This window comes from Oncorhynchus tshawytscha, linkage group LG20, assembly GCF_018296145.1.
Source record: "Oncorhynchus tshawytscha isolate Ot180627B linkage group LG20, Otsh_v2.0, whole genome shotgun sequence".
Taxonomy (NCBI): domain Eukaryota; kingdom Metazoa; phylum Chordata; class Actinopteri; order Salmoniformes; family Salmonidae; genus Oncorhynchus; species Oncorhynchus tshawytscha.
Genome location: NC_056448.1, coordinates 5260258 through 5275058, shown reverse-complemented (window position 1 = coordinate 5275058; position 14801 = coordinate 5260258). Strand labels below are relative to the sequence as shown.

The window sequence follows — 14801 nt, the reverse complement described above, 5'->3', positions numbered from 1 at the left end:
TGTTCATGTGAATTAGGCACTTGGTAAACTCAACTGTGTTTTTCATTTTTTAAGTTCTTTATTGAAATGTATACTTTCCAAATCCTCATAAGTACATTTTGAAAGATATAAGCAAACAATCAAGCCGGTAAGCTGTTGTCATTAACTTCAGAAGAATTCTCAATTGCTGCTACACATTTGGTTGTCACTAATGTAACGTAGCAGGCATAAAATAAACACCTGATACTAGGTCCCCTACATACTGGTCTTGACGAGAAGGAAAAAAATAGTCCGGGGAGGTTCTATTCTGTTCAACCAATCCAGTAAATGTGGAGGAGGAGTTCAGATGGAGCGTCGCCTTGTAAACCTCCAAAAGCGGAAGTTGCTTCCTGAAAACTGGAACATCCGGTTTGTTGGGGACTCGGCGGGAGCTAGGTTATCACTGAAATGAACAAACAACTTACAAAGTACAACATTGTTATGTTAGACATACAGGGATTGATAGAACGTCTTGTTCTTTGAGCAGCATTCAGAAATAAAAGCTTGTGGAGCTAAAAGGTCAGAACATTAACATGAAACTACAGTGTGTCGTCCCCCCCCAAAAAAAATATTGAAGAATACTTCTATAAACTTGTGATAGTGAATAGAGTGCAAAATATTTGTTCTTCACAAGTTTGATCATGTGTTTAATGACATAACACATGAAGTTTCATCTTTTTGGTTATCCCACAGAGGACTTGTTATTAGGGCGAGTAGGGAGGAGGTAGGGGTCCTGATGAGATCTTCTCATAGGCAGGAGGTGCATTGGGAAGCTGAAACACATCAATACAAATACACACATAATTTAGGAAACAACCAGGATAAAACCCTCTGATAATTGAAATACTATTTCCCTTTTCACAGTATTGTACCGACACGAACCAAACTGCTGGCTTGGATATTTTCTTTTCACATCGTCCTTTTCGTAATGATTGCTGCAATGATGACGGATGCATAGGTCAGCTCAGTACAGCTTGGTTCGGCTCAGTCTTGTGAAAAGCCCTTATGTCGAAATATGCCCTTTCCAAGTACAATTATGCACCCCTTGGGGCCCTATGAATTCCAGATCGTAATCCCCTCCTGACGTCTGACATAATCTCTGACTGCACCACCAGTAGTCATATTGCACCAGGCAGCTCATGTGCCCCTTATTCCACAAAGAACCCTTTAATTCCAGGAAAAGTCATGGAGATTGGAACTATAGGCCCTTCCTTCATGGTTGTGTTGGTGTATAGTCGAATGAATGCAGTATGCTATGATCATGACCATGGGTTGGTCACACTATTGCCTTCCAGCGCATGACTGCCCATGTCTGCAGCATGTGATCGAATCCTGGTCCCACCACTACGCACAAACAGAAACTCTCTCTTCACTTCTGTCTTTGTACACAGATTTAAACCTGCAGCTGTGTTTACACAGGAAGCCCAATTCTGATCTTTTTCCCAATTAGTGGAAAAAATATCTGAATTGGCCTGCCTGTGTAAACGCAGCAATAGAGGACAACTCCATTCAATAAAACATCAAATACAATTTTTTTTAAAGAAGTAAGTTCTGACCATTGACAAGCCCAGTACATCCAGTCCGAGTCTCTTACCACAGGTCGGAGCTCACTGAGGCCCATCTTGTTTTCTGCTGCAGCTCTTCGCTGGCTGAACTGTCCTCCACTGAATCCTGGCGGGGACCCTGATCTTGGGCTCTGTGGGGAGAAAACAGCAACATTAGTAAGGGGAACAGGAGGAATAAACCCTGTTGGACAGCAACCGATTACCTATTGCCACTATTCCATCTCCTTTAGATCTGTGAATGAACTGGACAGGTGAAAGATCCATATAATGTATATCCCTATTGCTTTCACCTGTTTTAGGCCTATTCTCTTCAGATCATTTCATATGAAGTGAAGGAGAGAGGGGGAGAAGATGAAGCCATTTTATACCATAGAGATATGCACCCTTTGTCATGCAAGGCAAGTGCAGCTTGGACAATTCTTACCCTGATCATTTTGTACCCCCTTCTCCTCTTGAAATACCAGCATCCGACGATGAGAAGGGCTGCAAGAATTACAACCAACAGAGCTATGCCAGCTGCCCTGTGGTGCACCAAACAAAATGTAATTATTATTATGAATAAATTAATAATACTTTCTTCACCAATGGATACATTTTAAGATATAAGATGGCATAACAAATCGAATGACGTTTTCTGAATGTCTGTAAGGCCTATATTCTACACAGTTCTAACTACCAGTTTAATGCTACAAATAATATCAGAAAACATCAATTAAATTCATGTTTTTTTCTTTTAGTTAGATTCAATAAAATCCACGAACTCTTCGGCCCTGACATGCTGTCCTCCTCTGCTTGCAAAATAAACGTTGAAGTCACCGCGAGGCATCTCTTTCCATCCAGACTTTTACACCTGAGGAACATGATGCAATTACCATTATAAACGGTAGGAAACCGTTATTACAGGTTTATTTCAACATCAATAACAGGTTAAACTATATAGGCTAATCCACTGGTCAAGTATATTGAACATTTTGCCGCAAAAATACATAGCTACAAATTGAATTTAGGCTAAATTCCAAAGCAACATCAACATATCAGAAGATATTTACATTTTATATCCTATAATATTTTCTGTAGGGCTATGAATAATGTTATTTCATTGCAGCATCATAATGTAGCCTGTACCATAACTAACAGAAAATCTGAATCTTGATCATCATTGTATAGCCTAAGCTTCTATCAATATTGAAATAAATTGATAATTTTGAAAATTTAATAATTTAAAATATTTTTTTCTTAGTTCAAAAGAAAACTGAATGGACCTGTCCATCAATGGTCTGTGTTTATGTAGAAAAAGTTACCTAAAGTAGATAATTAGATTGTGAAGGGTCCGGTCCTTCTAAATTGCTTCTCAGCGCTTTCCCGAAAGCTCTCAGTCTCACTTTTCTTTGCTTAAATCTCTGACTTGAGAAAAGGTTAGAACTGTGAGGGGAGGAAAGGAATGCTCATGACCGTCACGAGTTCTACCGCTCATACTTAAAGCCATTGAACTGGACTAATGGGCGTGAAAACCCTCCAGTCCTGGAGCCAGAACACAATTTATATTATGGACTCGATTATGGAAACTTTATCTGCTGACTCTTTCTGTCTGACATGGCGCTCAGGCTCAGCACGCTTCATTATTCACATTAATAAGGGAAACTTCATAAACACTTATTCCTAGTTTTATATATAAGTAACACATCAAGGATTAAAATATTTAATATAATTCACAATATCATTTGAGTACATTTATTTCATTTCAGTTCATAAAAATAACTTTATGTAGCCTACCTTTATTGCACACTATTGATATCTTGAACCTTTCCCTGTACATGTCACCAGAAATTATGACCAAAAAATGAATCACTAAAATAATACCAAAATATTGCTTTGTAATTCTAACCTAACCTATTAGAATTCCTGTGAATAAGATCACGTGTTTTATTGTATTGTAGTGGTAATGTAGTAGGATGCTCTTGATAGTGTAGGGCTAATATCCTTTTCATTTGTTGCCTGCTTTGGCATTATAGTAGGCCTACTTTCAGATTATCTTGCAGTACCAAGGAATGGTCTGTAGGGTGCACAATATGATTACTTTCTGCCTCAGTCAGTTCACACTGACTGATAATAGTCAAATAAAGTAAACCACTGCAATGAGCACTGCAACAGAACATAAACTCAGCAAAAAAAGAAACGTCCTGTCACTGTCAACGGCGTTTATTTTCAGCAAACTTAACATGTGTAAATATTTGTATGAACATAAGATTCAACAGCTGAGACATAAACTGTACAAGTTCCACAGACTAACAGAGATGGAATAATGTGGTTGGGGGGGGGGGTCAAAATCAAAGGTAACAGTCAGTAGCTGCATTAACAGTCAGCAGCTGCATTAAGTACTGCAGTGCATCTCCTCCTCATGGACTGCACCAGATTTTCCTGTTCTTGCTGTGAGATGTTACCCCACTCTTCCACCAAGGCACCTGCAAGTTCCCTGACATTTCTGGGGGGAACGGCCCTAGCCCTCACCCTCCAATCCAACAGGTCCCAGAAGTATTCAATGGGATTGAGATCCGGGCTCTTTGCTGGCCATGGCAGAACACTGACATTCCTGTCTTGCAGGAAATCAAGCACAGAATGAGCAACAGAATGAGCAGTATGGCTGGTGGCACTGTCATGCTGCAGGGTCATGTCAGGATGAGCCTGTAGGAAGGGTACCACATGAGGGAGGAGGATGTCTTCCCTGTAACGCACAGCGTTGAGATTGCCTGCAATGACAACAAGCTCAGTCCCATGATGCTGTGACATACCGGCCCAGACCATGACGGACCCTCCACCTCCAAATCGATCCCGCTCCAGAGTACAGGCCTTAGTGTAACGCTCATTCCTTCGACGATAAACTCAAATCCGACCATCACCCCTTGGTGTTTTTCAGAGTCAGTAGAAAGGCCTCTATAGTGTCCTAAGTTTTCATATCTGTGACCTTAATTGCCTACCGTCTGTAAGCTGTTAGTGTCTTAACGACCGTTCCACAGGTGCATGTTTATTAATTGTTTATGGTTCATTGAACAAGCATTGGTAACAGTGTTTAAACCCTTTACAATGAAGATCTGTGAAGTTATTTGGATTTTTCCGAATTATCTTTGAAAGACAGGGTCCTGAAAAAGGGACATTTCTTTTTTGTTGAGTTTACAAACACATACCAAATAAGGTAACTACTTGAGTCATAAACCACATTTTTGTTGTTGTTGGAAAAAACAGACATGAAGCAGAAATGTTGAAACATTTCAAGCCAATAATAATTGTTTGCCATAGAGTAACCATTACAGAATAGGATATGTCAAAATGATTGCGTTTCATACAGTTTTGTAAAAACGGCTAGCTGGAGCTTGTATGAACTGTTGGCTGTGAATGCTCTCACCTGCTAGTACTTAATGCTGATTGTTAAGGTACTGGGCAGCTGTATTCATCGACCTGGCCAAGGCTTTCGACTCTGGCAATCACCACATTCTTATCGGCAGACTTAACAGCCTTGGTTTCTCAAATGACTGTCTCGCCTGGTTCACCAACTACTTCTCAGACAGAGTTCAGTGGAGGGCCTGTTGTCCGGACCTCTGGCAGTCTCTATGGGGGTGCCACAGGGTTCAATTCTCGGGCCGACATTTCACTGTATACATCAATGATGTCGCTCTTGCTGCCGGTGATTCTCTGATCCACCGCTACACAGATGACACCGTTCTGTATACATCTGGCCCTTCTTTGGACTGTGTTAACTAACCTCCAGACGAGCTTCAATGCCATACAACTCTACTTCCGTGGCCTCCAACTGCTCTTAAATGCAAGTAAAACTAAGTGCATGCTCTTCAACTGATCGCTGCCCACACCTGCCCGCCCGTGCAGCATCACTACTCTGGACGTTTCTGACTTAGAATATGGTGTCTGGTTAGACTGTAAACTCTCCTTCCAGACTCACATTAAGCATTTCCAATCCAAAATTAAATCTATAATCGGCTTCCTATTTCGCAACAAAGAATCCTTCACTCATGCTGCCAAACATACCCTCGTAAAACTGACTATCCTACCGATCCTTGACTTTGGCGATGTCATTTACAAAATAGCCTCCAACACTCTACTCAGAAAATTGGATGCAGTCTATCACATCTGTTTTGTCACCAAATCCCCATATACTACCCACCACTGCAACCTGTATACTCTCGTTGGCCATCGCCAAACCCACTGGCTCCAGGTCATCTATGTCTTTGCTAGGTAAAGCCCCCCCTTATCTCAGCTCACTGGTCACCATAGCAGCACCCACCCGTAGCACGCGCTCTAGCAGGTATATTTCACTGGTCACCCCCAAAGCCAATTCATACTTTGGCCGCCTTTCCTTCCAGTTCTCTGCTGCCAATGACTGGAACTAACTACAAAAATCACTGAAGCTGGAGACTCATATCTCCCGCACTAACTTTAAGCACCAGCTGTCAGAGCAGCTCACAGATTACTGCACCTGTACATAGCACATCTTTAATTTAGGCCAAACAACTACCTCTCCCCCTACTGTATTTATTTATTTTGCTCCTTTGCACCCCATTTCTCTCTACTTTGCACATTCTTCCACTGCAAATCTACCTTTCCATTGTTTTACTTGCTATATTGTATTTGCCTTTACCTCCCTTATCTCACCTCATTTGCTCACATTGTGTATAGGCTTATTTTTCTACTGTATTATTGACTGTATGTTTGTTTTACTCCATGTGTAACTCTGTGTTGTTGTATGTGTCGAACTGCTTTGCTTTATCTTGGCCAGGTCGCAATTGTAAATGAGAACTTGTTCTCAACTTGCCTACCTGGTTAAATAAAGGTGGAATAAAAAAGGGTAGGCCATCATTGTAATGAAAAATGTTTTCAACTGACTTGCCTAGTTAAATAAAGGTTAAACACACACATCATTTGGTTTCAATCCAGAGAGGTTAGAAAAAGTATCTAGATCCTCAATGAGGCTGTGGAGGGATACAGATTGTGGATTTAAAAGAAAACATGAGTCATCAGTGTACAAAGACACCTTTGTTTTTAAGCCACGGATTTCTAATCCATTGATAGTATTGTTGGATTTTAACAGCTAACATTTCAATGTCAATAATAAATAGATTTGCCGATAGTGGACAACCTTGTTTTACTCCTCTTGACAGTTTAAAACTTTGAGAAGCAGCCATTGTTTACTATGTTACATCTAGGGTTACTATAACTTTAACCCATGTTATAAGAGATTCTAAAAAATGTCAATATTCCAGGCATTTATATCCCAGTCATACTTTATCAAAAGCCTTTTCAAAGTCAGCTATGAATACCAGGCCTGGTTTCCCAGATTTTTCATAGTGTTCTATTGTTTCCAGTCTTATATTATCTCCAATGTATTGTCCATGTAAAAAAAAACTGTATGATTAGGATGAATAATATCTTGCTGCTTTTTGTTCTATGTTGCTCTGTCTGTATGCTGTCTTGCTTGTCCTATGTTGCTCTGCGTGTGCTCACTGATCAATAATTGTCTATATTGTAATTGTTTTTAATAACCTGCCCAGGGACTGCGGTTGAAAATTAGCCGGCTGGCTAAAAACCGGCACTTTTACTGAAACGTTGATTAATGTGCATTGTCCCTGTAAAAATAAAATAAACTCAAACAATAACTTTTTAATTCTATGCGCTAAGCATTTTGCTTCACAACACTGAAGTGTAATAGACTGGATCTTTATATTTAGCACTTGGATCCTGTTTCAGTAATAATGAAGTCAGATCTTCTTGTTGAGTGTCTGATAGTCGACCATTTATATAGGAGTGGTTAAAACATGTTAATAACGGTCCTCTGAGTATATATAAAAAAGGTTTGGTATAGCTCCACTGGTATGACATCCAGCCTTGGAGTTTTCCCGAACTTAAAAGCTTTAGTTTGCATCAAGAAGTTCCTCCTCTGTAATTTGGCCTTCACGTGAGTCATTCTGTACAGCTGTTCATTTGACATCATTAGTAGAAAAAAATCCATACAATTAGCTTCGGTTAGTGGAGATAGAGGAGACAAACAAAAACATCTGCTTAAAGTACTTTACTTCCTCTTTCAAAATATTGTTTGGCGAATCGTGGGTGACTCCGTCAGTGTAACAAATTTCAGTAAATTATTTTTGGTAGCATTTCTATGTTGAAGAACAAAAAAGAATTACACTGCAACATGTACATTCTGTATTCTGGTTGTGTGACCAATACATTTGAATTGATTATAGCTAGGCATTAATTTGCAAAATAAGTAGTTTGGCTTTTATAAGGTGTTATGAGCCAATTTTAACCTATTAGGAGGCCTGCAGTAGGGATGGTCTACTGTGCGATGAGAGAGTTGTGTAGGGCAGCTCATCTTCTCCTGGGACTTGACGGCTTTGTATGTGTGTGTGTGTGTGTGTGTGTGTGTGTGTGTGTGTGTGTGTGTGTGTGTGTGTGTGTGTGTGTGTGTGTGTGTGTGTGTGTGTGTGTGTGTGTGTGTGTGTGTGTGTGTGTGTGTGTGTGTGTGTGTGTGTGTGTGTGGGTAGTGAAAGCAGACCCATACTGCTTAGGAATGCAGGATAACTCGTCTGCATCCTGGGGCGCAGAAACGACTCCTCTTTTGGGTACTGGAACATCTTCACTGTAGCCAGGTCCAGTGGCGATTTTAGCATGTAAATCTTGGTGGGGCATGCATGCCAGCAAAGTCACTACACAACACAACACTAAACAATACATTAATTGCACTATAATGGTGACAAACGGTACCCACAAACTGTTAGGGTCTACATAAAGCTGTCCCAACAGCAGAGTTTTCTTTTCAGCACCATGTAGTGAATCCTTACCACTGTTACACCTGGCAAGCAGCGGAGCCTTGTCTGGCAGCAAAACAGTTCATTCAGCCACATTTACTGCCTTTAAAAAACATAGTTGATATGGCTGACTCACTTCAACAAATGTGGTTTCTACTGACAATTGAAAATGTACAAACTATGGCATAAGGGGACGACGAGCGGATAAGAGGCAATCCATAATATAGATTAAGATATTAATGAGCGAGTTAGGACGGACGTAGTCAATATAATTTGTTCAGCACTTTTGAAATGTGCAGCAACACATTTCTGAATATGTGCCGTTCTTACAGTATTCCCCCTGTACACCAAGTCAGAACCATAGGATAAATAAAGGGGGCGTATAAGCAGACAATATTCTCTTACAATATTCAATGATAACATTTATCTAAAACAGGCTATAGGCTACATGTGCACCACCAAGTCAGAACAATAAGCTAAGTTATGAGGGGGAAAGGGACCAAATTATTAGGGTGAGGCACATGACCTACTAACAGCTTACTACACACCATGCACTTAGTATTACTTTATTAGCTACAGTATACATATCTCCCTGGCATATTGCATAATTTATGCAGCAGCATAAAATACATTTTTGGACTCACCTTGTTGTGCTGTGCTCACTTGAACAGGAAAGTGGCTCGGCGGTCCGTCTTGTTGTTGTCACACCCTGATCTGTTTCACCTGTACTTGTGATTGTCTCCACCCCCCTCCAGGTGTCACCTATCTTCCCCATTGTCCCCTGTGTATTGATACCTGTGTTCTTTGTTTGTCTGTTGCCAGTTTGCCAAGTCAACCAGTGTTTTGTTTCTCAGCTCCTGCTTTTCCCCAGTCTCTCTTTCCTCACCCTCCTGGTTTTGACCCTTGCCTGTCCTGACTCTGAGCCCGCCTGTCCTGACTCTGAGCCCGCCTGCCTGACTACTCTGCCTGACCCTGCCTACCGACCGGTACCTTTGCCCTCCGCTGGATTTTTGACCTCTGCTTACCCTTACTGTTGCCTCTCCTCTGGTTTACTGACCACTGCCTGCCTTGACCTGTCTATTGCCTGCTCCTATTGGATCATTAAACTATTGTTTATTCGATGTGGTCTGCATCTTGGTCTTACCTTCATACATTATAGTTATCAAACTTTGTCATCAAAGTCTGGCATTCTCTGGATTTATGGTGCTTTCAAGACAACTGGGAACTCTGGAACAAAAAACAAGGTTAAATCATGACGTCAGTGATCTTCAGGTCGGAGCTCAAGAAAGAGGCCAGATTTCCCGACTTGGAATTCTGAGTAGGATGACCGTTATTATAACACCAAAATGAAACATTTGTTCACAAAAAATCTCACATATTAGTGCTATTTAACACTGTAAATTAAAGGAATGAGTGGTTTTGGGTGGATTTTTGCTTTAAGTACCAGCGGGTGAGGGCATTCACAGCGACCACTCAGATGAGCTCCAGCTAGCTGTTTTTACATGATCTTTTATATCGCCGGATTCTGACCTGGCCAGTGGCGAACATGTCATTCAGGGCAGGTTACGTCAGCATCTTACTTTCAAAATCTTCGCTAACAGTCATCATCATGAATCATTGTCTACAATCTAAAGGCAAATCCTTTTTTATCCTTGTCACATGAAGAGAAATAATGAAGAGAATGTATAGATAAAATGGGTTCTCATCGACCACTGGACATACCCATTACACAACAAGTTAAAAATTGCTAATTCAACCATGAATGGTTTGGAAGTAATCAGTGGCTAACTGCAAGTATTGCAAAGCAATCCCTAGCCTGTTATTCAGTGGAGTAGCTGTGTTTTCCAACCCCGAATTCCCACCAGAAATCCAGAGAATGCCAGACTTTGATGACAAAGTTTGATGACAAAATTTGCCCACAAAGGACCGCCGTGCCACCTTCCTGTTTAAGTGAGCAAGGTGAGTCCAAAAATGTCTTGTATGCTGCTGCATAAATTATGTAATATGCCATGGAGATATGTATACTGTAGCTAAGAAAGTAATATTAAGTGTTTGTTGTATATTAAGCTGTTAGTAGCCAGTGTGTGATTGTTTGCAGACATTTTTTGTACAGCTTTGACAGTGCTACTGATAGTAGTGGTGGCGCTTGGCTTGCACCTGCTTGGCTTGCACCTTGCATCTATTTTCACCTCTTCATTTCGCCTGCTGTTCTAACTTGGTGGTGCACATGTAGCCTATAAGCCTATAACCTGTTTTGGAGAAATGTAATCATTGAATATTGTAAGAGCTTTCATTGTCTGCTTCTATGCCCCCTTTATTTATCCTACAGTTCTGACTTAGAATACAGAGAGAATACTGTAAGAATGGCCCATGTTCTGAATTATGTTGCTGTACATTTCAAAAGTGCTGAACAAATAGTTATATTGACTACGTCAGTCGTCGCTCGCTCGTTAATGTCTTAATCAAAATGACGGATTGCCTCTTATCCTCTTGTCGTCCCCTTATGCTATAGTTTGTACATCTCAATTGTCAGTAGAAACTACATTTGTTTTTAAGCAAGTCAGCCATATCAGCTATGTTTATTTTAAAGGCAGTAAATGAGGCTGGATGAACTGTTTCGCTGCCAGACAAGGCTCCGCTGCTAGCCAGGTGTAACAGTGGTAAGGTGTTGTGACTGCTGTTGGGACAGTTTAATGTAGGCCCTAACAGTTTGTCACCGTTTCTCCCCGTTATATTGCAATTAATGTATTGTTTAGTGTTTTATAGTGGCATGCATGCCAGCAAAGCCACATTTCTGTTTTTTTGCCCCACCAATAGTTACATGCTAACATCGCATCTGCTTGTGGTTATCCATGGTTGCTGGTTATTTACCAGGTAACAAGAAGTGGTTTATACAAACTACAGTATCAGAGTGAGGTCAAACAAGTGTGTATGTTAGTCAGATTATCCAATGTCCAGAGCAACACTATTGATGATTCTCTACCCCCAGTGCATGTGTTGTACTATGGTCTTAGCCATGCTCTCACTAGCCCTCGTCTTGTCTCTGTCTCCTCTTCCAGAGAGCCTGAGGCTCTTGGGCTGTGACTGAGGACACCCTGGCCCAATCCCACCTGGGCCCTCTCTACATGCTTCCTGCCTGTTGCTGGCTCCACTGGCTGCTGTCTTATCAGCTCTTAACCATCCTTGCTATTTTGTTTGTTTTTTCGCGTTGTTCGTAACTTGTTTTGTACATAATGTTGCTGCTACTGTCTCTTATGACTGAAAAGAGCTTCTGGACATCAGAGCTGCGATTGCTCACCTCAAACTGGACAAGGAGTTCTTCTTGAATGAGTCGGATGGGAGGGATATAATACAGACACCCGACCAGGCCCAGATCCCCGTTATTCGCTGGAGAAGGAAACAGAGATTTTGCGGAATGAGATCGGGGTGCCATGTGAGTATCAGGCAAATAAATGGGATGAACTGAAAGCATGTTTATCCTACCAACGGGACATTAAAAACTGTAATATCTTGTGTTTCACCGAGTCGTGGCTGAATGACAACATTAAGAACATACAGCTGGCGGGTTATACACTATCGGCCTGACAGAACAGCCGCATCTGGTAAGACACGGGATGGGGGCTTATGTATTTATGTAAACCACCTTCACTACACATCGAGACGAGTACAAAGCTCTCCCTCGTCCTCCATTTGGCAAATCTGACCACAATTATATCCGCCTGATTCTTGCTTAAAAGCAAAAATGAAATCAGGAAGCACCAGTGACTCGGTCTATAAAAAAGTGGTCAGATGAAGCAGATGCTAAACTGCAGGACTGTTTTGCTGGTGCAGACTGGAATATGTTCCCGGGATTCTTCCAATGACATTGTGGAGTACACCACATCAGTCACTGGCTTTATCAATGGGTGCATCGGGGACGTCATCCCCTCAGGGACTGTACGTACATACTCCAACCAGAAGCCATGGATTACAGGCAACATTCGTACTGAGCTAAAGGGTAGAGCTGCCGCTTTCAAGGAGCGGGACTCTAACCCGGAAGCTTATAGGAATCCCGCTATGCCCTCTGATGAATCATCAAACAGGCAAAGCGTCAATACGCAACTAAGATCAAATCGTACTACACCCGCTCTGACGCTCGTTGGATGTGGCAGGGCCTGCAAACTATTAGACTACAAAGGTAAGCACAGTCGAGAGCTGCCCAGTGACACGAGCCTACCAGATGAGCTAAATAACTTCTATGCTCGCTTCGAGGCAAGTAACACTGGGACATGCATGAGAGCATCAGCTGTTCCGGATGATTGTGTGATCACACTCTCCGCAGCCGATGTGAGTAAGACCTTTAAACAGGTCAACATTCACGAGGCCGCAGGGCCAGATGGATTGCCAGGACTCTCAGATCATGAGAAACAAGATTCTTGAATGCCAAGCGTCACATCTGGAGGAAACTTGACACCATCCCTACAGTGAAGCATGGTAGTGGCAGCATCATGATGGTGCTGGAGAAGGCTGACCTTTTACTCATTCCCAACCAATTGTTTTTTTTGTTTGTTTCTTTGCGTTGTTTGTAACTTATTTTTTTACTTATTTTGTACATAATCTTGCTGCTACTGTCTCTTATGGCCGAAAATAACTTCTGGAATTTATGGACAACGACCACAAGCACACAGCCAAGACAACACAGGAGTGGCTTGGGGACAAGTCTCTGATTGGCCTTGAGTGGCCCAGCCAGAGCCCGGACTTGAACCCGATCGAACATTTCTGGAGAGATCTGAAAATAGCTGTGCAGCGACGCTCCCATACAACCTGACAGATCTTGAGAGGATCTACAGAGAAGAGTGGGAGAAACTCTCCAAATACAGGTGTGCCAAGATTGTAGCGCCATAGCCAAGAAGCCTCAAGGCTGTAATCGCTGCCAAAGGTGCTTCAACAAAGTACTGAGTCAAGGGTCTGAATACTTATGTAAATGTGATATTTAAGTTTTTATTTTGAACAAATTTGCTAAAATGTCTAAACTGTTTTTGCTTTGTCATTATGGGATATTGTGTGTAAATTGAAGGGGGAAACGGTTTCATCAATTTTAGAATAAGGCTGTAACGTAACAAGATGAGGAAAAAGTCAAGGGGTCTGAATATTTTCTGAATGCACTGTATAGGGAATATGGTGCAATTTGGGACACATTCCATCTGTTGATGAAGCTACCTGAAATCAATGGCTGCATACCAATTGTCCATCCCGCTCATGGATATCCAAGTATTGGATAGGTGTAAGCATTGTTAAATCCCTGTGATGAGAAGAAATGTACAATGCAACAAGCATTGTAAATAAAGAGATGTGCAGAAAGATAATCAGCCTCTGTGGATCCTTTCCCCTTAATGTATTTTTCATGTCAGCTAGGCCCATCTTTTCAAAGAAACACCATTTTAATTCAATCGGAGTAAAATAAGGAGTCTATTGCTTCAGTCCTTGTTCCGTTTTCACTTCTTGTTACCTGGTAAATAAACCAGCGACGATGGATAACCACAAGGAGAACAAGGTGAGGAAACAGTCCATGTCAGCCAGGCCCATCTTTTTAAAGAAACACAATTTATTTCATTCTCTAGTTGAGTAAAAAAAAGTATGGTTACAAGATATTCCCGAAACTTGCAGTAAACAGCGCTACACTCAGGAAAACAACTGAATGTTAAATTCTCAGCCAGGCCCATCTTTTCAAAGAAAACACTATTTAATTCTCTCTCCATTTGAGCAAAATAAGTAGTTTGGTTGTGTTCACAAGAAAATCCTCTCAGTTCAGGTAAAAGCACCACAGTCAAGCAGAAAAATATGAATGTTCTACCATAAAGTGAGAACAATTACTTTCCCTGGCTATTTATAAATACTGTAACAGTAAATTTAATAGATTACATTCACTGCTATAAATCTATCTCCAATATAATTGCAGAGTTTACAAAGACCCACTGTGGACCTTTGACAAAAAAAAATCTCTGTGTGAAAAGGTGTCCCATGGTCTGTTTTGTCAACGAACTCCGTGTATTCCAAACATTGGTGTTAACCAGATGCTCCTAATAATTTAACTAGCCTAGTAAACGATGCCCTCCTCTGGTATATTATTATGCGAACTGTCTGGGACTCGTTGTTTCCCTGTTTACGACTCAAAGATATTTGACATATAAAGTCAAAGACGAAATTAACTGCAAAACACTGGTCTCATATTTATTAGTATAACTAGGCTACACAGAACCACGGCGGAACCATTGTACAATGAGAGTAATTTCACCATATTAAAACGTATCCCAGTCCAACATGCCTAGCTCTGCCCACTGGGGTGTGGTGTACGGAGCGCTCTTTGAAACAAGCGCTCATATCGACGTGTTCCACCGGATCCAGTTACCTCACCACACAGACG

General features: G+C 41.3%; 1 protein-coding gene across 2 annotated transcripts; it reads right to left on the bottom strand.

Moving 5' to 3' along the window:
• Nucleotides 1-36: 36 nt before the first annotated feature.
• On the bottom strand, nucleotides 37-11777 carry mlana (melan-A). 2 transcript variants are annotated; one of them, XM_042302098.1, is made up of 5 exons: nucleotides 11697-11777; nucleotides 2345-2433; nucleotides 2008-2104; nucleotides 1613-1714; nucleotides 37-791 (listed from the first exon to the last, which is right to left on the bottom strand). In XM_042302098.1, exons 2-5 carry the CDS (start codon nucleotides 2407-2409, stop codon nucleotides 723-725), a joined length of 333 nt encoding a protein of 110 aa, XP_042158032.1. In that variant the 5' UTR covers nucleotides 2410-2433; nucleotides 11697-11777; the 3' UTR covers nucleotides 37-722. The 2 variants fall into 2 exon arrangements, with proteins under 2 accessions (XP_042158032.1, XP_024236738.1); XM_024380970.2 differs by lacking the exon at nucleotides 11697-11777 and adding an exon at nucleotides 2885-3033.
• Nucleotides 11778-14801: the final 3024 nt, after the last annotated feature.